The 24,029-nt window shown below is 45.2% G+C and overlaps 1 protein-coding gene across 1 annotated transcript in view; it reads left to right on the top strand.

Moving 5' to 3' along the window:
• Positions 1-24,029, top strand: part of LOC311104475 (E3 ubiquitin-protein ligase rnf213-alpha-like) — a 69,981-nt gene that overhangs the window by 40,648 nt on the left and 5,304 nt on the right. The window contains exons 34-61 of the mRNA XM_084146324.1: positions 607-760; positions 1,109-1,250; positions 5,799-5,990; positions 6,289-6,419; positions 7,064-7,221; positions 7,426-7,638; positions 8,475-8,662; positions 8,968-9,088; positions 10,540-10,640; positions 12,963-13,145; positions 13,476-13,645; positions 13,775-13,877; positions 13,988-14,102; positions 15,371-15,581; positions 16,116-16,312; positions 16,610-16,732; positions 17,303-17,413; positions 17,789-18,031; positions 18,619-18,694; positions 18,777-18,811; positions 18,936-19,036; positions 19,309-19,465; positions 20,166-20,340; positions 20,545-20,639; positions 20,971-21,222; positions 23,088-23,220; positions 23,521-23,604; positions 23,782-23,962. Of these exons, the coding sequence (XP_084002450.1) occupies positions 607-760; positions 1,109-1,250; positions 5,799-5,990; positions 6,289-6,419; positions 7,064-7,221; positions 7,426-7,638; positions 8,475-8,662; positions 8,968-9,088; positions 10,540-10,640; positions 12,963-13,145; positions 13,476-13,645; positions 13,775-13,877; positions 13,988-14,102; positions 15,371-15,581; positions 16,116-16,312; positions 16,610-16,732; positions 17,303-17,413; positions 17,789-18,031; positions 18,619-18,694; positions 18,777-18,811; positions 18,936-19,036; positions 19,309-19,465; positions 20,166-20,340; positions 20,545-20,639; positions 20,971-21,222; positions 23,088-23,220; positions 23,521-23,604; positions 23,782-23,962 (4,145 nt within the window). The remainder of the gene's footprint in view (positions 1-606; positions 761-1,108; positions 1,251-5,798; positions 5,991-6,288; positions 6,420-7,063; positions 7,222-7,425; positions 7,639-8,474; positions 8,663-8,967; positions 9,089-10,539; positions 10,641-12,962; positions 13,146-13,475; positions 13,646-13,774; positions 13,878-13,987; positions 14,103-15,370; positions 15,582-16,115; positions 16,313-16,609; positions 16,733-17,302; positions 17,414-17,788; positions 18,032-18,618; positions 18,695-18,776; positions 18,812-18,935; positions 19,037-19,308; positions 19,466-20,165; positions 20,341-20,544; positions 20,640-20,970; positions 21,223-23,087; positions 23,221-23,520; positions 23,605-23,781; positions 23,963-24,029) is intronic.

Here is a 24,029-nt window from a genome sequence, read left to right as displayed (position 1 = left end):
GCATGATGCTGCCACTACCATGATTCACCGTAGGGATGATGCCAGGTTTTCTTGGGGACCTTCAATGCTGCAGAAATGTTTTGGTACCCTTCCCCAGATCTGTGCCTCGACACAATCCTGTCTCGGAGCTCTACGGACAATTCCTTCGACCTCAAGGCTTGGTTTTTGCTCTGACATGCACTGTCAACTGTGGGACCTTATATAGACAGGTGTGTGCCTTTCCAAATCATGTCCAATCAATTGAATTTACCACAGGTGGACTTCAAGTTGTAGAAACATCTCAAGGATGATCAATGGAAACAGGATGCACCTGAGCTCAAATGTCGAGTCTCATAGCAAAGGGTCTGAATACTTACTGTATGTAAATAAGGTTTTTCATTATTTTATTTTTTTAATACATTTGCTAAAATTTCTATACCTGTTTTTGCTTTGTCATTATGGGGTATTGTGATTATAAAAAAAAAAAATCAATTTTAGAATAAGGCTGTAACGTAACAAAGTGGAAAAGTCAAGGGGTCTGAATACTTTCCGAATGCACTGTAACCCATGTTGTTTTAGAACACCTTCGTCGTGTTTCATGTGTCTTTGACCATGTTCCTACTGCAGAGCTGGGGGAGAGTTGTGGACACCACTGCTCTGGTACGTAGCTGTGTGCAGAGCGCAGTGGGCATGCTCCGAGACCAGCTGGAGGGAGGAGTCCGTAGCACCAGGAGAGTGGAGATCCTGCTCACACTCCTGACTGACAACCAGGAAATAAGAGGTAAGAGCAATACTCCTATAGTACTCATTGTTTTTTTTAAATTTATTTTTTTAAGCGACTTGAAAGATTTTTCTTGCGGTAATAAGCGCTATATAAAATACATCTATTGTTATTATTGCTGTTTAGACCTATTCTCAGTAACTGCTTACCCATTGGCGCGCTATATTTAAGCAGTAGTGCGTGCTAGCACCGGAGAAGTTTGAAAATTGAGACGCTCAACAAGCAATCTCCATACTTCTCTGGCATTACCATGCCCGGGCTTGCATGGATACAGCACAACAATGGGTGATCATTGACATGCATTCCATTCACAATGATTATACTCAGACTATGAATGTTTATGAACAGCTGAATTTCTGAGCACCGTGAAGAGACGTCTTCACTCGTTGCTGTCGACCCATGATGACAACACGTTCAAACTGTCCTCAAATAACTGGGTCATCAAGGAGGCGTCCAACATTGACGCACTGCAGGAAGGGGGGACATTCAGGTTAGTGACATTTACATTTACATTTTAGTCATTTAGCAGACGCTCTTATCCAGAGCGACTTACAGGAGCAATTAGGGTTAAGTGCCTTGCTCAGGGGCACATTTACGTCATTTAGCAGACGCTCTTATCCAGAGCGACTCACCAATTGGTGCGTTCACCCTATAGCCAGTGGGATAACCACTTTACAATTTTTTTGGGGGGGGGGGGGGGGGGGGGTAGAAGGATTACTTTATCCTATCCCAGGTATTCCTTAAAGAGGTGGGGTTTCAAATGTCTCCGGAAGGTGGTGAGTGACTCCGCTGTCCTGGCGTCGTGAGGGAGCTTGTTCCACCATTGGGGTGCCAGAGCAGCGAACAGTTTTGACTGGGCTGAGCGGGAACTATGCTTCCGCAGAGGAAGGGGAGCCAGCAGGCCAGAGGTGGATGAACGCAATGCCCTCGTTTGGGTGTAGGGACTGATCAGAGCCCGAAGGTACGGAGGTGCCGTTCCCCTCACTGCTCCATAGGCAAGCACCATGGTCTTGTAGCGGATGCGAGCTTCAACTGGAAGCCAGTGGAGTGTGCGGAGGAGGGGGGTGACGTGAGAGAACTTGGGAAGGTTGAACACCAGACGGGCTGCGGCATTCTGGATGAGTTGTAGGGGTTTAATGGCACAGGCAGGGAGGCCAGCCAACAGCGAGTTGCAGTAGTCCAGACGGGAGATGACAAGTGCCTGGATTAGGACCTGTGCCGCTTCCTGTGTAAGGCAGGGTCGTACTCTCCGAATGTTGTAGAGCATGAACCTGCAGGAGCGGGTCACCGCCTTGATGTTGGCGGAGAACGACAGGGTGTTGTCCAGGGTCACGCCTAGGCTCTTCGCACTCTGGGAGGAGGACACAGCGGAGTTGTCAACCGTGATGGCGAGATCATGGAACGGGCAGTCCTTCCCCGGGAGGAAGAGGAGCTCCGTCTTGCCAGGGTTCAGCTTGAGGTGGTGATCCATCATCCATACTGATATGTCTGCCAGACATGCAGAGATGCGATTCGCCACCTGGTTATCAGAAGGGGGAAAGGAGAAGATTAGTTGTGTATCGTCAGCGTAGCAATGATAGGAGAGGCCATGTGAGGATATGACAGAGCCAAGTGACTTGGTGTATAGGGAGAAAAGGAGAGGGCCTAGAACTGAGCCCTGGGGGACACCAGTGGTGAGAGCACGTGGTGCGGAGACAGCTTCTCGCCACGCCACTTGGTAGGAGCGACCGGTCAGGTAGGACGCAATCCAGGAGTGAGCCGCGCCGGAGATGCCCAGCTCGGAGAGGGTGGAGAGGAGGATCTGATGGTTCACAGTATCAAAGGCAGCAGACAGGTCTAGAAGGACAAGAGCAGAGGAGAGAGAGTTAGCTTTAGCAGTGCGGAGAGCCTCCGTGACACAGAGAAGAGCAGTCTCAGTTGAATGACCAGTCCTGAAACCTGACTGGTTTGGATCAAGAAGGTCATTCTGAGAGAGATAGCAAGAGAGTTGGCTAAAGACGGCACGCTCAATAGTTTTGGAAAGAAAAGAAAGAAGGGATACTGGTCTGTAGTTGTTGACATCAGTGGGATCGAGTGTTGGTTTCTTGAGAAGGGGAGCAACTCTCGCTCTCTTGAAGACTGAAGGGACATGGCCAGCGGTCAAGGATGAGTTGATCAGCGAGGTGAGGTAGGGGAGAAGGTCACCGGAGATGGTCTGGAGAAGAGAGGAGGGGATGGGGTCAAGCGGGCAGGTTGTTGGGCGGCCTGCAGTCACAAGTCGCAGGATTTTATCTGGAGAGAGAGGGGAGAAAGAAGTCAAAGCATAGGGTAGGGCAGTGTGAGTAGGACCAGCAGTGTCATTAGACTTAACAAACGAGGATCGAAAGTCGTCAACCTTCTTTTCAAAGTGGAGAGAGAGGAGGGGGGGGGCGGGGGGGGGGAGGATTCAGGAGGGAGGAAAATGTGGCAAAGAGCTTCCTAGGGTTAGAGGCAGATGCTTGGAATTTAGAGTGGTAGAAAGTGGCCTTAGCAGCAGAAACAGATGAAGAAAATGTAGAGAGGAGGGAGTGAAAAGATGCCAGGTCGGCAGGGAGTTTAGTTTTCTTCCATTTCCGCTCCGCTGCCCGGAGCTCTGTTCTGTGAGCTCGCAATGAGTCATCAAGCCACGGAGCTGGAGGGGAGGACCGAGCCGGCCGGGAGGATAGGGGACACAGAGAGTCAAAGGATGCAGAAAGGGAGGAGAGGAGGGTTGAGGAGGCAGAATCAGGAGATTGGAGGGAGAAGGATTGAGCAGAGGGAAGAGATGATAGGATGGAAGAGGAGAGAGTAGTGGGAGAGAGAGAGCGAAGGTTGCGGCGGCGCATTACCATCTGTGTAGGGGCAGAGTGAGTAGTGTGGGAGGAGAGCGAGAGAGAAAAGGAAACAAAGTAGTGGTCGGAGACATGGAGGGGAGTTGCAGTGAGATTAGTAGAAGAGCAGCATCTAGTAAAGATGAGGTCAAGCGTATTGCCTGCCTTGTGAGTAGGGGGGGACGGTGAGAGGGTGAGGTCAAAAGAGGAGAGAAGTGGAAAGAAGGAGGCAGAGAGAAATGAGTCAAATGTGGACATAGGGAGGTTGAAATCCCCCAAAACTGTGAGGGGTGAGCCATCCTCAGGAAAGGAACTTATCAAGGCGTCAAGCTCATTGATGAACTCTCCAAGGGAACCTGGAGGGCGATAGATGACAAGGATATTAAGCTTAAATGGGCTAGTGACTGTGACAGCATGGAATTCAAATGAGGAGATAGACAGATGGGTTAGGGGAAAAATTGAGAATGTCCACTTGTGAGAGATGAGGATTCCTGTGCCACCACCCCTCTGACCAGATGCTCTCGGGGTATGCGAGAACACATGGTCAGACGAGGAGAGAGCAGTAGGAGTAGCAGTGTTTTCAGTGGTAATCCATGTTTCCGTCAGCGCCAGGAAGTCGAGGGACTGGAGATTAGCATAGGCTGGGATGAAGTCAGCTTTGTTGGCAGCAGAACGGCAGTTCCAGAGGCTGCCTGAGACCTGGAACTCCAGGTGTGGGGTGCGTGCAGGGACCACCAGGTTAGAGAGGCAGCAGCCACGCGGTGTGGGGCGTTTGTGTAGCCTGTGCAGAGAGGAGAGAACAGGGATAGGCAGAGTCATAGTTGACAGGCTGTAGCAAATGGCTACAATAATGCAGAGGAGATCGGAATGAAATGAACTAAACATCTGGGACAGTAGAGAGCAGGGCCTCCCTCACCAAAAACTTCTACTTCTAACAACTATAATTGTTTCACTGAACCACCCGAACAAAAACTCTACCAACTTCCACCTTTAGAAATCAGAATTGTTGTGAACCACAGCGGTTCAATGTTTAAAGGAATAGACTCAACCCACTTTATTCAGCTAGCTAACTATGACACCATAGCTAACTAGCATGCTAGCATCCAAAAACACACAGTTTAGCACCAACACTTGCATCCAAAAACACACAGTTTAGCGCCAACACTTGGTCACAACAAACCACCAATAGTGTGTTAACACACTAAGCAGATAATTCGTGTCCGTGTCTGTTGGCTAGCTAGCAATGGCCACTGTGTTGACCTTGTTTGAAGAACGGCTAGCTAGCTAGCTTCGTGCTACCCCCGGCACCGCCGAACAACAATGCCAACCCACAGTAACTAACCACAACAGCCCACGATGCCTAGCTATGACGCCATAGCTAACTAGCATGCTAGCATCCAATAACACACAGTTTAGCACCAATACTTGGTTACAACAAACCACCAAGAGTGTGTTAACACACTAAACAGATAATTCATGTCCGTGTCTAGTTTCTTTCGTAACACAGCAAAAAATTAAGCGTTGGTTAGCTAGCACATTAACATTGGAAACAACTCTCCACCGTTGCACTAAACAGATAAGTACCAATAAACGTTACCAGTAGCTACCCGCTAGCTAGCTAGCATACCAAGAGTGTGTTAACACACAAAACAGATCATTCATGTCCGTGTCAAGTTCCTTTCATAACGCAGCAAAAAAAATTAAACGTTGGCTAGCTAGCTAGCACATTAGCTAGCACATTAACATTGGAAACCACTCTCCACCATTGCACTAAACAGATAATAACCAATAAACGTTACCAGTAGCTACCCGCTAGCTAGATAGCCTCGTGCTTCGCCGGGCTCCGCCGTAACAATACTTAAACAATACGTAAACAATAGACAGGGTGGTAGTAGTTCTACCCATCAGTCAGTAGACAGGGTAGTAGTAGTTCTACCCATCAGTCAGTAGACAGGGTAGTAGTAGTAGTTCTACCCATCAGTAGACAGGGTGGTAGTAGTAGTGACCACTATGATTTCAAAACGTCTTATACCAATACAAATCCTCATCTGTTTGCTAAATTCAAAGGGACCTTAAATAGTTAGTTTAAAAAAGTGATCTCTTTATGGGACATAAGATATTATTGATTGGCCAAATAACCATACATTTTGACTTGTACCATATTGTCAATAAACGGCTGTACTAAACTGTTTTCTACCTTTTTGTACCAGACACACCCTATGGAAGAGGGTGCAGGCTGTGGTCATTCCCTTCTTGGCCCAGCTGGTCTCTGTCATCGACCGCGACCGCAACCTGGACATTCTGCTGGACTCCAACTCTGGAGAGGCGGTCAAGAAACTCTGGTTGGACATCTTTGGGAACGACAAACTACTCGAGGTTCCCTACACAAGACTGGACCGCAAGTAAGTACTATACTGGCACAGCAATGGTTATGTTGTTGGTCTAGAGAGCATAGAAATAGAATGACTAGAACGGCCATTTCTAATCAAGTTGTTGTTCTGCGATGGGTGGACCTGCGGCCATATTGAGTATTCCAGTCAAATTGCCGTGGTCTGAGGGGCTTTGTCCCTTCTAGTAATTATATTTATGTGTTCTAGACTAGAGAAGCTGTCTTCTGTCAGGTCTGATTCTAGAATGTCAGTGAATCAACAACTCCCTCTCTCTTTCCACTCTACATTAACCCCTCCCTCCCTGTCCCAGTTCAGAGTCAAAGACCATCCTGGTCCAGAACTACATTGGGCTGGACAAGAACATCGGCTGCATGATGCCCTTCAGCTGGAGGATCAGGGACTACCTGGATGAACTCTGGGTCCATGCTCTCCAGCGTGAAGGTAGTAGGTTATGACAATACCTCATATGTCTAACTTAAATATCAGGGATCATCAACTAGATTCAGCCAAGGGCCGTTTGTTATTAAAAAAATAAATACATTTAGTGGATGGTGGGGGGCAGGAACATAATTACAAATAATTTGTAGACTGCAAATTGACTGCAAGAAGCCCAAACAGATATATAATGTTTGACTAAAACATAATAATTTCAAATCTTGCTTACATTTGCATATGATCACGTGTCTCTCTATTTAGCGTGGGAATACTTGGGAACAGATTTCTTAAATTAAAATCACTTGGAGCTGATTTCCTGGTGTTTTTACAGTCTTATGTCCAACAATGGAAATAAAAAAAGTATTTTATTTATTTTTATCAGAAAACCCTGTTATATGTTGTAACCAGGGGTTGTATTGGAGAATAATTCATTTACACACCTTGTTATTTTGTGAATAGGCATTACGTAGCCATTACGCCAATTTAGTGTTCATCATTTCGACTAACGTTCAGCATTAACCCACCTTATGTTTTACTGCTACATCCCTGGTTGTAGTCTATATGTTGTGTTCCATAATTATTCAGTACTAGGTCTCTTATCTAAGAATAATCTGATTTTCTCTTCATTTAACCTAGTTATGTTGTTTCAGGTCACACTCAGAGCCAGTTTGAGGAGTTCTTTAGGAAGACCCCACTGGGCCGCTACATCACCAAGGCAGACCCGGAGATGCAGGCTGAGTTCTTCCACAGATACCTGCAGGATTTCATCTCCATGACCATGAGTGTGACCTGTCAGGAGGATCTGCAGGTAGGAGTTTCATTTTTTTCCTTTCAACATTTATATCATGATGCCATTAGTGTGTTTTTTTATGGATCCCAGCAATCCCTGGAAAATGGCGATGTCTGTTTCTGACTGGACTGTTAAAGATGAATTTAATTGTTATTTCAAGGTGTTAATTATTAGTGTGTGTGTGTGGTTGTACGCATCCATACATCCTAACCAACCATCCAGCTCCTTTGCGGTGCCTTGACCTGTTGTGTGAACGAGCTGCGGCTGCGTCACGATGACGTCATGGAGAAGGAAGTGACCTCGCTGCCCTGGGTCCACGCTGCCTACCATGAGTTTAAGAACCGCCTGCAGAACCTGTTCAGGATGATCAGTATCGAGCCCCAGTTGGCCCAGGTCCTCCGGGGGAACACGCACGCCAGAGAGGGGGATGAACTGGTCAGTATTACTGGGGAGCTACACTGGGCCGTTGTGGTTTTATACCTGCTGCACTGGATTCCTAACTTTTGGCCAGCGCGAGCAGACCGCGATCCACCTCCATCAAGGGTTCTCGGTGTGAAAATCTTGAAATTAGAACCAGGAGCAGCACTGCTTACGTCCATGTTTCATTGAAGAAAAAGCATCTCACGCTTGGCAAAAGGTATAAGTCTAGTATAGCAGGCCAGTTCAGTGTTAAAGGTCTAGTATAGCAGGCCAGTTCAGTGTTAAAGGTCTAGTATAGCAGGCCAGTTCAGTGTTAAAGGTCTAGTATAGCAGGCCAGTTCAGTGTTAAAGGTCTAGTATAGCAGGCCAGTTCAGTGTTAAAGGTCTAGTATAGCAGGCCAGTTCAGTGTTAAAGGTCTAGTATAGCAGGCCAGTTCAGTGTTAAAGGTCTAGTATAGCAGGCCAGTTCAGTGTTAAAGGTCTAGTATAGCAGGCCAGTTCAGTGTTAAAGGGATTCATTTTACTTCAAGCAGTGATACTTTTGTTTTCTTCCAGTCTTTTGAATGCTGGTAGAGATTAAATGGAAGGTCAATATTTGTGTTTTAGCTCAAGCATAGGGGAGATCAGTGCTTGCTGGAATAACACTTGTTTATGCTGTGTGGGTTCTGTTGTATTGGCACAAATACTTGTGTTAATATAATTTTACTTCAGGAACAAGGACATCTTAAGTATATTCCTCTGCATTGTGTCATTTTGCATTGACCATAGCCTTGTGTGCCAAGCATCTATGTTCTCCTCTGCCTGGCTACACCAGACTGCATGAACCCTGAAACCATGTGTTAACTCCCCAGGTGCTGGACGTGTATGCGGCCGTGGCCTGTGTAGAGTTCCTGGAGCCCCAGGCTCTGGACACAGACGGCCAGCGGCTGGTCTGGCTCAGGCAGGTCAAGAGGCTCCAGGTTCCCATCGAGCTGGTCTGCTCCGAGGAGAGTCTGAGACACTATGAGGAGAGGAGCATGGTCATGGTCCACAGAGTTCAGTGAGTTAACAGGGATTCTATTCAATCTCAATGACAGGAACATGAATGGCAAGGTTGACACAGTGACACTGACATGGCCAGTACATAAACTGACACTATTTATCAACTGTCGTTAGGTTTTGTTGCCTTGTCCCTTCAAAAGTCTGTTATTTAATTTTGATTTGATTTTGATTTAAAAGAAGTGTAAAGCTATCCAGTCATCTGAAGGGCAGTTTTGTATGATTTGGTAGCTGCTAAAACTTTAGAATAACAGAATGCCAGTTTATTTTTTTGAGTGAGTTGTGTTTGTTCTGTGGTCCCTGTAGGACCGGATGGAACCGCATTTTCACCCTGTCTCTGTTTGTGGAGCACATGTTACTGGGCATCGAGGCAGTGGAGAAGAAGCTGAAGCCTCTGGTCTTGGAGCACACCAGAGGGTTGTGCAAGGTCAGTGTGGTCTGGGGTCATATCTATAGGAGTGCTGATGTCAATGGAGAATCTCCATCAAAAATTGGGCTTTATCTGTGTCTGGGGAAACTGCCTTTTAGGGTATGGAAAGTACTGGATAGTGCAGAAGCGTCAATCAGTACTGAGCCAATGGTGCCCTCCAGTGGTCTATTTTAATAAATGTAACCGGTAACCACACCACTCCTCTGATTTGCTGGGGCTAATATCAGAATAATATACTCAACAAAAATATAAACGCAACAATTTCAAATATTTTATTGAGTTACAGTTCATATAAAGAAATCAGTCAATTGAAATAAATTCATTAGGCCCTAATCTATGGATTTCACAAGACTGGGAATACAGATATGCATCTGTTGGTCACAGATAGGTAGGGGCGTGGATCAGAAAACCAGTCAGTATCTGGTGTGACCAGCATTTGCCTCATGCAGCGCGACACATCTCCTTCACATAGAGTTGATCAGGCTGTTGATTGTGGCCTGTGGAATGTTGTCACACTACTCTTCAATGGCTGTGTGAAGTTGCTGGATATTGGCCGGAACTGGAACACGCTGTCGTACACGTCGATCCAGAGCATCCCTAACATGCTCAATGGGTGACATGTCTGGTGAGTATGCAGGCCATGGAAGAACTAGGACATTTTCAGCTTCCAGGAATTGTGGACAGATCCTTATGACATGGAGCCATGCATTATCATGCTGAAACATGAGGTGTTGGCAGCGGATGAATGGCACGACAGTGGGCCTGAGGATCTCGTCACGGTATCTCTGTACATTCAAATTGCCATCGATAAAATGCAATTGTTCGTTGTCCGTAGCTTATGCCTGCCCATTTCATAACCCCACCGCCACCATTGGGCACTCTATTCACAACGTTGACATCAGTAAACCGCTCGCCCACACGATGCCATACACGTGGTCTGCAGTTTTGAGGCCGGTTGGACGTATTGCCAAATTCTCTAAAACAAAGTTGGAGGCGGCTTATGGTAGAGAAATTAACATTAAATTGTCTGGCAACAGCTCTGGTGGACATTCCTGCAGTCAGCATGCCAATTGCACGCTCCCTCAACTTCTGACATCTGTGGCATTGTGTTGTGTGACACAACTGCACATTTTAGAGTGGCCTTTTATTGTCCCCAGCACAAGGTGCACCTGTGTAATGATCATGCTGTTTAATCAGCTTCTTGATATGCTACACCTGTCAGGTGGATGGATTATCTTGGCAAAGGAGAAATGCTCACCAACAGGGATGTAAACAAATGTGTACACAAAATTTGAGACATACACAGTGCATATGGAACATTTCGGGGATCTTTTATTTCAGCTCATGAAACCTTGGACCAACACTTTACATGTTGCGTTTTATATTTTTGTTCAGTGTACATTTTATTTACCTTTCAAAATGGCATTTGTTGTCTTTGTTCCGTCAAGGTCCTTGAGAAGAACTCTGACCTAAAAAGTGAGAAGCCGTTTGAGGCGGTGATCGGTATACTGAAAGCCTGCAAAGACGGAGCAATGGAGTGCATTTTAAGGTACAGATTCCTTTTCCTTTTCCTGTCTGGAGTATATTTCTGTCTGGATATATTATAGTATAGTGTGTGTGTGTGTGTGTGTGTGTGTGTGTGTGTGTGTGTGTGTGTGTGTGTGTGTGTGTGTGTGTGTGTATGTGTATATATATATATACACACACACACACACACACACACATACAGTTGAAGTCGGATGTTTACATATACTTAGGTTGGAGTCATTAAAACTCGTTTTTCAACCACTCCACAAATTTCTTGTTAACAAACTATAGTTTTGGCAAGTCGGTTAGGACATCTACTTTGTGCATGACACAAGTAATTTTTCCAACAATTGTTTACAGACCGATGATTTCATTTATAATTCACTGTATCACAATTCCAGTGGGTCAGAAGTTTACATACACTAAGTTGACTGTGCCTTTAAACAGCTTGGAAAATTCCAGAAAATGATGTCATGGATTTAGAAGCTTCTGATAGGCTAATTGACATCATTTGAGTCAAATGAAGGTGTACCTGTGGATGTATTTCAAGGCCTACCTTCAAACTCAGTGCCTCTTTGCTTGACATCATGGGAAAATCAAAAGAAATCAGCCAAGACCTCAGGGAAAAAAATTGTAGACCTCCACAAGTCTGGTTCATCCTTGGGAGCAATTTCCAAACGCCTGAAGGTACATTACATTACATTTTAGTCATTTAGCAGACGCTCTTATCCAGAGCGACTTACAGTTAGTGAATACATATTTTTTTATACTGGCCCCCCGTGGGAATCGAACCCACAACCCTGGCGTTGCAAACGCCATGCTCTATCAACTGAGCTACATCCCTGCCGGCCATTCCCTCCCCTACCCTGGACGACGCTGGGCCAATTGTGCGCCGCCCATGAGTCTCCCGGTCGCGGCCGGCTGCGACAGAGCCTGGATTCGAACCAGGATCTAGTGGCACAGTTAGCACTGTGATGCAGTGCCTTAGACCACTGCGCCACTCAGGAGTACAGGTACCACGTTCATCTGTACAAACAATAGTACGCAAGTATAAACACCATGGGACCATGCAGCTGTAATACCGCTCAGGAAGGAGACGTGTTCTGTCTCCTAGAGATTAATGTACTTTGGTGCGAAAAGTGCAAATCAATCCCAGAACAACAACAAAGGACCTTGTGAAGATGCTGGAGGAAACAGGTACAAAGTATCTATATCCACAGTAAAATGAGTCCTAGACTACGGTTTGCAACTGCACATGGGGACGAAGATCGTACTTTTTGTAGGAATGTCCTCTGGTCTGATGAAACAAAAATAGAACTGTTTGGCCATAATAACCATTGTTATGTTCGGAGGAAAAAGGGGAGGGCTTGCAAGCCGAAGAACACCTTCCCAACCGTGAAGCACAGGGGTGGCAGCATCATGCTGTGGGGGTGCTTTGCTGCAGGAGGGACTGGTGCACTTCACAAAATAGATGGCATCATGAGGAAGGAAAATTATGTGGATACATCGAAGCAACATCTCAAGACATCAGTCAGGAAGTTAAAGCTTGGTGGCAAATGGGTCTTCCAAATGGACAATGACCCCAAGCATACTTCCAAAGTTGTGGCAAAATGTCTTAAGGACAACAAAGTCAAGTTATTGGAGTGGCCATCACAAAACCCAGACCTCAATCCTATAGAAAATGTGTTGGCAGAACTGAAAAAGTGTGTGCGAGCAAGGAGGCCTACAAACCTGACTCAGTTACACCAGCTCTGTCAGGAGGAATGGGCCAAAATTCATCCAACTTATTGTGGGAAGCTTGTGGAAGGCTACCCGAAACGTTTGACCTAAGTTAAACAATTTAAAGGCAATGCTACCAAATACTAATTGAGTGTATGTAAACTTCTGACCCACTGGGAATGTGATGAAAGAAATAAAAGCTGAAATAAATCATTCTCTCTACTATTGTTCTGACATTTCACATTCTTAAAATAAAGTGGTGATCCTAACTGACCTAAGACAGGGAATTTTTACTAGGATTAAATGTCAGGAATTGTGAAAAACTGAGTTTAAATGTATTTGGCTAAGGTGTATGTAAACTTCCGACTTCAACTGTATGTGTGTATGTGTATATGTGTTATATATATATATATATATATATATATATATATATATATATATATATATATATATATATATATATATATATATATATATATATATATATATATATATATATATATATATATATATATATATATATATATATATATATATATATATGAATATATATATATATGAATGAAACTCATTACCCTTCATGCTGTATGCTTAACTTGCATACTACTATCCTGTCCGTGTCAAGGTTTGGCATCCAGCCATGCCCTGTGTGTATGGGCGACCCCCACGACCCCCTGAGCTTGCCGTGTGACCACATCTACTGCCTGGCCTGCATCAGACAGTGGCTGGTCCCAGGTCAGATGTACTGTCCTCTCTGCATGCTGGTGGTGCCAGACGACTTCGCCCTCAGGCCCTCTGAAGACATACGGTGAGGGCGGACCCTCGTTGATTAGGACATGACTAAGGTTGTTAGACATACTGATGGGTCTGTTTGTTATCTGGAGATGATAACCTTATGGAAATAACTCTGACTTTATTGTGATTTAATCCTATTTTAATGTTTATTGTTGATTTAAGCTTCAATTCATTCATTCATTTCAATGCAATTCATTAATTACGCAATACTGTTCTTGTGTATGCTTTTTAGGCTCACCAGTTAACTGCTTTCATACTGTAACGGAATTTCATTAGTGACATACAGTATGTGTGGTTTCATTGCATTGTTAGTCACGGTTGTGTCAATCATGTTATTATACAGGGTTCTCATCAACCAGAACGCCCGCTTCAGGAAGCAGTGCAACACCTTCTTCATAGACCTGGTCTCAACCGTGTGCTTCAAGGACAACTCTCCCCCTTGCAGGGCCATCATCCTCCACCTGCTGTCCTTCCTCATGGTGGAGGTCCACTCTGTGCCCATCATCAGAGGTGGTGAGTGGGAGTGGGTGGGTGGCGATGGGGGTGTGGGCTGTGTGTGTGCCGCTGTGTGTTTGTATTTCTTGTGGTGTGTTTGTCTTGTGTGTGTGTGGTTGTCCTCACAATCCTCTTCCTCTTTGCCAGGTCATCGTCAGATTCTGACCAAGGCCCTCTCTCCCTTTGATGACTCTGTTGACAAAAACCCAGTCGTTCGGTCGGTTGTACTCAAACTCCTGCTCAAATACAGGTGATTATGTGACTAGTACTGCTAGACTACTCTTTAATTCATGATTTTAAGTAGATGAAGGTTTTTCAAATGCCCCTCACTGTTTTATTAAATTCATGTTTGTTTTGAAGCTTTGATGATGTCAAAGGCTACCTGCAGCAGCACCTGACGGCAGTTGAACAGAGCAACATCTTGGAGGAATCAGACAAGACGGAACTGTATTCTCTGTATATCAACTGTCTGGAGGTAGGTGTACATATGGCCCATTGAATCAACTGTCTGGAGGTAGGTGTACATATGGCCCATTGAATCAACTGTCTGGAGGTAGGTGTACAGATGGCCCATTGAATCAACTGTCTGGAGGTAGGTGTACAGATGGCCCATTGAATCAACTGTCTGGAGGTAGGTGTACATATGGCCCATTGAATCAACTGTCTGGAGGTAGGTGTACATATGGCCCATTGAATCAACTGTCTGGAGGTAGGTGTACATATGGCCCATTGAATCAACAGTAGCATTTATGTGGTTGGTGTATGTAAAGAGTTATGCAGCAGTAATTGTTGGTTTGAAGAGATATCGGCTAAGTACATTGACTTGACTGTTTGGATTTAATGCAAAATCCTAGCCTTAAAATTAAAACATAGTGGCTTGCTTTAAACTCATTCTTTACTGCTGTGGATTTAGTGACGTCAATGGCTACATATGCTATTTCAGTGACGCGTGCTATTTCAGTGAATAGTGCCATTTCAGTGAATAATGCTGTTTCAAGGAGCTACATGTAGAGTTTTTGCATTGTAATTTCAGAAAATATAAAATCGCATTCTAAAATGCAGACTTTCTATTTGACAACACAAGCCAGATGGGAAAACTGCATCCTCTTACACTGACGTCACTAAAAGGCGTGGCCATCTCTTCCTCGAGCACAGCAAACAATGGCAGACTGGGGAAAGAGGCTGATGTAGAAATCGCTCTGTCATTTCCTGGTTGCTAAAATTCCACACTCAATTTCAGTTTATGTAAGAAAACAAGCACTGAGTAGTGTAGGGCAGGGCTGCCCAACCCTCTTCCTGGAGATCTACCGTCCTGTGGGTTTTCAGTCCAATCATAATTTAACACACCTGATTCTACTTATTAGCTGCTCAACAAGACCTTAACTAGCTGAATCAGATATGCTAAATAGGGTTGGGCTGAAAACCTACAGGACAGTAGATATCCAGGAAGAGGGTTGGGCAGCCCTGGTGTAGGGAATCATTGTACCATCTAAATCACTGTGAAATATGTTTTCAATTACAAAAAATATTGTTTTTAAGGCTGTTTTGATGTTGATGGACGAAACTAAAATTAAAATAGTCTTTGCTATCCAGAATCCTTGGGACGTCAGATAGCACTAACCTCTTCACTGTGTTGCGGGGAAATTGGATGTGGGGGAGAGGGGAGAGTTGTTTATATTGAGGCTAAGTGTTCACCTAGCTTCTACATGTGACATCATCATCACACCTTCTTCTCCATCCCAGGACTCCATGTTTGAGTGGATGCAGTGTCACACGGCGGCGGAGCAGCAGGCCTGCCTGCAGGACGAGAGTGTCTTCCTGGGGGACTTCCTGCAGTTGGACGCTGGCCACGCAGCCACCGTAGAGTACCTGCAGCAGGTGGCCAGGGTGCGCATGGGGCTGGACAGGGCTGCAGACCTGCTGGTCCACATGCTGTCTGCTGCTGCTGCCACAGGTATGTACATCATCCTCAATCCTTTTCACTAGGGTTTCTTATTGGACCATTTCAAGTAGTCTCCCAGTATCACTCATGTTTTTTTCTTCCATTTTGTTCCTGTTGAACACGACACTTATAATAAAAAATGATACTTACTGATGTAGGCCAACTGTCGTACAATTTATATAATTTATTTGATAGACTATTCAATTATTTGAATGTATTTATGGGCGGCAGGTAGCCTAGCGGTTAAATTGTTGGGTCAGTAACCGAAAGGTCGCTGGTTTGAATACCCGAGCCGACAAGGTGGAAAATCTGTCTGTGCTCTTGAGCAAGGTACTTAACCCTAATTTGCTACAGGGATACCGTACTGCTATGGATGACCCTGTAAAACAGCTCATTTAACTTCACCTACCCGGTGTATGTGACAATAAACCATATACTGTATATATTTTGTATTTTTTCTATACGTTTGCCTAATTATCCTCGTCCCCCTCTCGATCAATCGTATGTGTTCATGTGACGCTTCCCTCTCCCATTATGGTCCAATAGGATCGCAGGAGGAGTCTCCTAACGGCGTTGCAGCCTTCCTGACCAGCGTGGTGGACCTGTGTAGACGCAGCGGAAACGACTGGTATCGGGTTTACCTCATCCGTAAGATCTGCAGCCAGCGCGGTGTGGAGTTTGTTCAGAAACTCCTGAAGGTGGCTGACGTCCGGTGGTTGTTCCCTGCTGAAGTTCTGCAGCATGTAATGGTGGCCATTTTGTCTTTCTTTATAGGAGAGTAATGTAGGGTGCAATAATATGTCAATACAAAGCTGGAAGTGGTACAGGGATAGTCAACCTTTTAGTTTAGGGTGTTCTTATTTATTCCAAAATGTTTTTAAGTTTGTTAGATGGGTATTTAATATCTAGAATTTCATGGCTAGCATTTTTGGAGTATGTAGCAAAAACATTTTTTACTAAGTAGTCCTGTATTCATGTGATGATATAAAATATCTTTCATACCCTTTTAACCACTCTTGCGCTCTTCTAATGTCCTTCAGAATGAAGATGGCAGCCAGATAGACCAATATCTTGTGTGTGGAGAGGATTACAAGACGATCCGAGATGCTGTTGCCAAGGCAATGATGGAAGGCAAAATCGAGGGATTGGACAAGGCTTGTGAGGTATTGGTGTATTTCTACTTTACTCCATAATTGAAACACCTGCAGAGCATTTTGCATAAGCTTGTGATTTGATTTTGCTTGTTAATTTTTGTTCTTTCTATCAGATATTATGTTTAAACTGTTAAAGGCCCAGTGCTGTCAAAACTATAACACTATAAGGTTGGAAAAATACTGTGAAATTGTGAAAATGATGATAATGCCCTATTAGTGTGAGAGCTGTTTGAAAAGACTGCCCAAAATTTCAGCCTGTTTTGGTGGGATCGAGTTTTGGCCTTCCGTGGTGACATCACCATGCAGTAAATGAGTTAATAGACCAATAAGAAAAAGTTCCAAACCTCTGCCAATAACAGCAAGTTTTCAGTTTTCCCCTCCCCACTCAGACCACTCCCAGACAATCCTAGCAAAATTCTTGCATGAGAAATTGCTCTTTGTTAAGAAGCTATTGTTGTTTCTTTTTGACCATTTTAATTGAAAACAATCACAGTAAGGTACTTAATTGCTACCAAGAAATGATTAGATATTGAGAGAAAAACAGCTGCATTGGATGTGTGTGTGTGTGTGTGTGTGCAGGGCTGTACATGTCCGCCACAGAAGAAGGCGGTCTACCTGCTCCTGGCCCTGTTCAGAGAAGTCACCTCTCTCTACAGATCAGCCAATGACAGCTTCCATCCTAAACCTGTGGTAAGAGTCCTTATACGAAGACAAAATACTGTGACGTAGTCCCAATTATCTCTCCTTCCTCCCAAAGTGTAAATGATCTCTCCTTCCTTCACTGATTTGAAAAGAAATGACTGATATAAGACATATGGTGGAAACTCCTACTAGCCCATGCCTCCACCAATCAAATGCTTTTAGATTTGCGGGAAGTATTGAACGAGTGCACACTTCAAGAGAAAGGAATATTATTGTCTGTCACCTCAGCTTCCATACTTCACCTGTCTCAACACAGTGTCTTTACACCTAAAGATAACACTGTATCAACTGTCTCCTCACTTCCCATATAAGACTTGTTTCTCTACATCTCTCTGTTTAACCAAATATATTTTACTCCCCCAGCAATGCCAGGACCTGTTGGTATTCATCCAGGCCTCCAGGGTGCTGGTCAGCCCAGAGGTGAGGGCCTTCGCCCAGGCCCTGGTGGCCAACCGGCTGGGGCCCCTGGAGGTCCGTCCCGGGGCCTCTGGGGCCCAGTGTGTGGTGGTGGAGCTGAGCGTCCACCTGGCTGCAGTGCTGCTCTGTGGGAACCAGGGTCTACTGACGCCCCTCCAGCAGCTGGCCCTGCTGCCTGCCAACATGCAGGTGGGAACACTGTGACTGGGTGCCAAATGGCACACTGTTCCCTATGTAGTGCACTACTTTAGTTTTGACCATGGCCCATAGGGTTAGGACTAGTTAGGAACTCCCCTCACCTGGTTGCCTAGGTCTTCATTTGACACGAATAGAAAGGAAATAACAAAAACCAGCATACACACGGTCCTCCAGGAATTTAGTTTGACACCCCTGGTCTGGAAGGAATCCAGGCTAAACCCCTTTCACACTACAGAGCCGAGCCAAACTGTACTGGGCTGGCCTGATATTCATTCAACATTTGATAGAATCGTGTTGAAAAGGTAACCTGTGAAAATAAATATCAATGCTATCACAGCATGGTTTGGCTTTGCCCTATAGTCTGAAAAGGGTTGGTTGATTTAATTATTTAAATATTTTAAAACGCATATCCACCACATCAATGAAATAGCAGTCAATACAGTCCATGAAAACAACAGCTTTCAACACATTAAAGCCAGTGACTTATCTCCAGGGTGGTCCTAGTACCCCGTTCTGTTCCGTTCTGTTCGTCATGTAAAGGCCAGCTAACGTTGCTGTTTGTTCCTGTGTGTCTATAGAGAGCCTTCCTCCCCACCATGCCAGAGGACATGCTAGCAGTGGCTCACAAAGCTATGGGGCAGCTGCAGTGGTACTGTAAGTATAGTAACAGACAGATTTAGCAGATTTAATTGTCTAAAATGTGAAGTCGTCAAGCTTTTCTTCTGCTCTTACACAGTTTGTCCCAACAATCACCCGTGCACCATCGGTGAGGTACATAACATTTTAGTTTTTAGTTTATTCTGAATGATCTTCTCTTTTGGCCCTAACTTTCAGTTTAAGTACGGTTTCTCAGAATCTCTCTCTCTCCTACCCCTCTGTCTGACCATTACCACAGTGTGGCCAGCCCATGGAGAGGAGTCGATGCCTGGATTGTGGCCATGAGATCGGAGGGGACAACCACAAAGCTGTCCCTGGCTTCCAAGCCTTTCAGATCCAGTGAGTGGGACTTTTATGGAATTTATAAAAGACAGTTGATAATGGCTTGAGCAGGTGCTGCACTGTGCAGAATTGGGTTCAAACAGTATTTTATTTTCTTTCAAATTGTTTAGCTGTGCTTGATTGAGCTGACCTGGCACAAAGGAACCAATGGAATAGCCCCCAAAAGTACAAACCCCACCCATCTGGCCATCCAATCCAAGCAGGCTCATACTATTTGAACCCAGGTCTGGTATCGTGACAGTACTGGATAATGTTTTCCCTCTTCACAGGGGTGACCGCACCCAGACTGGCCACATCCTGGGAGATCCCAGACGGAGAGACAACCTGGACATGCAGGACACCAAGAACATGTCCCCAGTGCCCTTTAACCTTCTGCGCCTGATCACACACATGGCCATGCTGCTAGGGGCCAGCAGTCACCCCCAGGTAGGTACACTAGAACAGATTTTCAAAACTCTCATCGGGGACACAAAGCCGTTCCATTGGTAACTATTCCAGAGCTAACACACCTGATTCAACTTATCAACTAATCATCAAGCATTTGATAAGGTGAATTGGTGTTAGTTCAACTAAATTGTGAAATGTCTGGGGAGGTTTTAAAACCACTGTACTAGAGGTAACTCTGGTCCTCTGTAGCTCAGCTGGTAGAGCACGGCGCTTGTAACGCCAAGGTAGTGGGTTCGATCCCCGGGACCACCCATACACGAAAAAAATTTTATGCACGCATGACTGTAAGTCGCTTTGGATAAAACCGTCTGCTAAATGGCATATTATTATGTAACTGTTGTAGATGGATGGATGTGGTTATTGGTTTGGCTGTTGTCCAGTGCTGACAGTTACATCTATTGAAGGACACTTGCCTCAACTGAGTCTCTTCATCTCTCTCTCTCCCTCTCTGGCTCTCTCTCCCTCTCTGGCTCTCTCTCTCTCTCTCTGGCTCTCTCTCTCTGTGTCTCGCTCTCTCTCTCTCTCTGGCTCTTTCTACCCTCTCTGGCTCTCTCTCCCTCTCTGGCTCTCTCTCTCTCTCTGGCTCTCTCTCTCTCTCTCTCTCTCTCTGGCTCTCTCTACCCTCCCCCCTCTCTCTCTCTCCGGCTCTCTCTACCCTCCCCCCTCGCTCTCTCTGTAGGTCATCGGTGCCATCATCAAGCCTCCAGTGCCCGACCCCGGTACATTCCTGTGGGACCACCTGTTGAAGGACATGGAGCAGGTGACCAGGTCTCTGGGGAAGGGGTCAGACGACACGGTCAACACCGTCCACCTGGTCATCAGCAGCCTTCTGGAGCCCCACCAGCCTGGTCAGTGTAAGGGACCAGAAACACAGCGATGTCCTCAATAGGTTTACAATCACTAAAAACAAGTAAAAGGTCTTAGAATGTGCTTTAAGGTGAAGGTAGTTTAAAGTGAAAGAATGTATAAAAATGTACTATTATTATTTTTGAATCATTGTCTGTAATTGATGTCAGATGCTGAAAGTTTCCCTCACTCTACTCTGCTTCTCTCTCCAGGGCCTGTTCCCTATGACAACCTGCTCTCCACCAAGGAGGCTCGAAACGGCTGGGAGACCACCGTCAGCAATGACATCATCACCCCTCAGCTGAAGGTACCTACTATTGACATCACAAAGTCACCATTTTACTCAGTTTGCCATCTCTAGATGAAGGAATTTCTTTAGCATCTTCAATACAGTCAACGATATTTGTTTTCTTTCATTGGTCCATCTATAACCGTCGTTCATTAGAGCACGCAACGGAAAACTTTTTTAAATGTTTGCATTTCTTATTGGACAAGTCTAGGTAGTCCCTCTCTGTTTGAATCTGTTTTATTCTGTTTAGTGTCTAATGAACACTGCCCTGAATAACAGAGAACCATTGATATCTAAATGAGACCCTCTCTTCTCTCTCTCTTTCTCTCCCCTCCCATCCCATCTCCAGCACCTGGACAGGCGGCTGAAGGAGGTGAACGCCTTCGTCCGGGCCGACTCGCGGGTCTCCTCCAACCCCGTGATGAGGCTGGTGTTCGGGGACCCGCGCCTCTTCCTGACCTCTCTGCCCCGGGGGTCTCTGATCCACAGCTCAGCCGTGTGGAGCTGCAGGGAGCGTGTGTCTCTGCTCAGCCTCACCCACATTGTGGAGCAGCACGACGGCAAGGACACCCTGCCCATGCTCTGGCGCTTCCTACAGAGGGTAAGAGCTGAGGCACCGCTGAACGGAAACCTGGGTCTTCTTTTTTTTGCAATGGAAGCAAGTGTTCCTCATTGGATAGGTTCATGTATTCCCTCCTTGTTTCGGTAATCATGGTAGCCTCCACGTTAATGTAGAAGTGTTTAGAAGCATATTCTATTCTTATTTACAATAAAAGTGACTCCAAAATGACACTACATTATTTACCATTCATTTGTATTAGCACAAAATAATCTGAAACAACCAAAACATTCAGTATAATGTACAGTGCATTCGGAAAGTATTCAGACCCCTTGACTTTTTCAAAAAAAATTTACATTACAGCCTTATTCTAAAATTGATGACCAAAAAAAAAATCCCTCATCAATCTACACACAATAACCCATAACGACAAAGCATAAACGTTAAAAATATATATTTTTGCAAATGTATTAAAAATAAGAAACGGAAATATCACATTTACATAAGTATTCAGACCCTTTACTCAGTACTTTGTTGAAGCACCTTTGGCAGCGATTACAGCCTTGAGTCTTCTTGAGTATGACGCTACAAGTTTGGCACACCTGTATTTGGGGAGTGTCTCCCATTCTTCTCTGCAGATCCTCTCAAGCTCTGTCAGGTTGGATGGGGAGCGCCGCTGCACAGCTATTTTCAGGTCTCTCCAGAGATGTCTGATTGGGTTCAAGTCCAGGCTCTGGCTGGACCACTCAAGGACATTGAGACTTGTCCCGAACCCACTCCTGCTTTGTCTTGGCTGTGTGCTTAGGGTCGTTGTCCCGTTGGAAGGTAAACCTTCGCCACAGTCGGAGGTCCTGAGCGCTCCGGAGCAGGTTTTCATCAAGGATCTCTGTACTTTGCTCCGTTCATCTTTCCCTGCCGCTGAAAAATATCTCCACAGATGCTGCCACCACCATGCTTCACCGTAGGGATGGTGCTAGGTTTCCTCCAGACTTGACGCTTGGCATTCAGGCCAAATAGTTCAATCTTGGTTTCATCAGACCAAAGAATCTTGTTTCTCATGGTCTGAGAGGCCTTTTGGCAAATTCCAAGCGGGCTGTCATGTGCCTTATACTGAGGAATGGCTTCAGTCTGGCCACTTTACCATAAAGGCCTTATTGGTGGAGTGCTGCTGAGATGGTTGTCCTTCTGGAAGGTTCTCCCATCTCCACAGAGGAACTCTGGAGCTCATTCAGAGTGACCATTTGGTTCTTGGTCACCTCCCTGACCAAGGCCCTTCTCCCCCGATTGATCGGTTTGGCCGGGCGGCCAGCTCTAGGAAGAGTCTTGGTGGTTCCAAACTACTTCCATTTAAGAATGATGGAGGCCACTGTGTTCTTGGGGACCTTCAATGCTGCAGAAATGTGTTGGTACCCTTCCCCAGATCTGTGCTTCGACACAATCCTGTTTCGGAGTTCTATGGACAATTCCTTCGACCTCATGGCTTGGTTTTTGCTCTGACATGCACATAGACAGGTGTGTGCCTTTCCAAATCAAGTAAAATCAGTTGAATTTATTTTTAATACATTTGCAAAAATGTCTAAAAATCTGTGTTCGCTTTATCATTAAGGGGTATTGTGTGTAGATTGATGACAAAAATGTTTTAGTTAATCCATTTTAGAATAAGGCTGTAATGTAAAAAATTGTTGGAAAAAGGGACGTGGTCTGAATACTTTCCGAATGCACTGTATGTATTCAGTGGCTAAACACTCCAAGACCATAAACGTGTTTACAGTCTCATTTACAGTCATAATGTTGGTCAGACCTTCATTCAATGCAGTGTGATTGGCAGTTTGTTTTACCATACCCTGTGATTGGTTGCCGTAATATACGACCGTAACATCACCCGCCTGTGATTGGTCTTGTGACAGGAGGCAGAGCTGCGGTTGGTGAAGTTCCTTCCTGACATCCTGGCACTGCAGAGAGATCTGGTGAAGAGGTTCCAGAACGTGACCGACCTCAACTGCGGAACCATCGCAGAGTTCCTTCACAGCCAGAAAGCAGGTACTAGTTTAAACTATACTTCTGGGTTAGTCACAGTACTGTATGTCCAACTGAAAACCATCAGTGGTATTGTTTGTATTATTGGCATCATACAGCGAGCAGATATATCATTTATTTCACTATTGAGGCCAGCCGAGCTAAGCTGTAGTGTAGTAGCCAGTTATGCCTCCACCATAGAGGCTGGAAAATAACATCTAAGTGTCAGCTCTACAGTTCAGGCCAGAACACTAGTATCAAAAGAGGAGTAAAGTTTGTTTACAATATAGGCTTATAGATTGATTATTATGTTTGTTCTCACAGCCTCCCTCTCGGCCTGGTACGAGAAACGGATCAAAATCTTCCTGACAACGTGGAATCAGCTTCGGGTCTCCCTGGCAACCAACGGTATGAGCAAAGATAAACATTGCACAAGTCTAGGGCTCTCTTAATAATGAAATAAATAAATAATATTCAGTAAATATATACAATATTTTAAAATATGCTCTTTGGAGGGGCATTCATGCATGATTTCTTAATCTGCAATTTTGTGATTATAATCTGTGTGTTTTGGCTCTGCTCCAGGTGAGATTAAAATCCCTGGCGAGTTCTGCCAAGAGGACCTGGACCTGACCAGTGACTTCTTGGTTCTGTTGCCACGGCGACAGGGTCCCGGCCTGTGTTCCACGGCGCTGGTCAGCTACCTCATCGCCCTGCACAACGAACTGGTCTACTGCGTTGACAAGCATACTGGAGAGGAGACCAGGTGAGGGTGCTGTTGTCCTATTTCATTTTCACTCATCTGGGGCCGAAGTAACCAAGCATCTCGGAGT

Source organism: Coregonus lavaretus (genome assembly GCF_964263955.1).
Source record: "Coregonus lavaretus genome assembly, chromosome: 28".
NCBI lineage: Eukaryota > Metazoa > Chordata > Actinopteri > Salmoniformes > Salmonidae > Coregonus > Coregonus lavaretus.
This window is presented reverse-complemented; position numbering and strand designations above follow the sequence as displayed.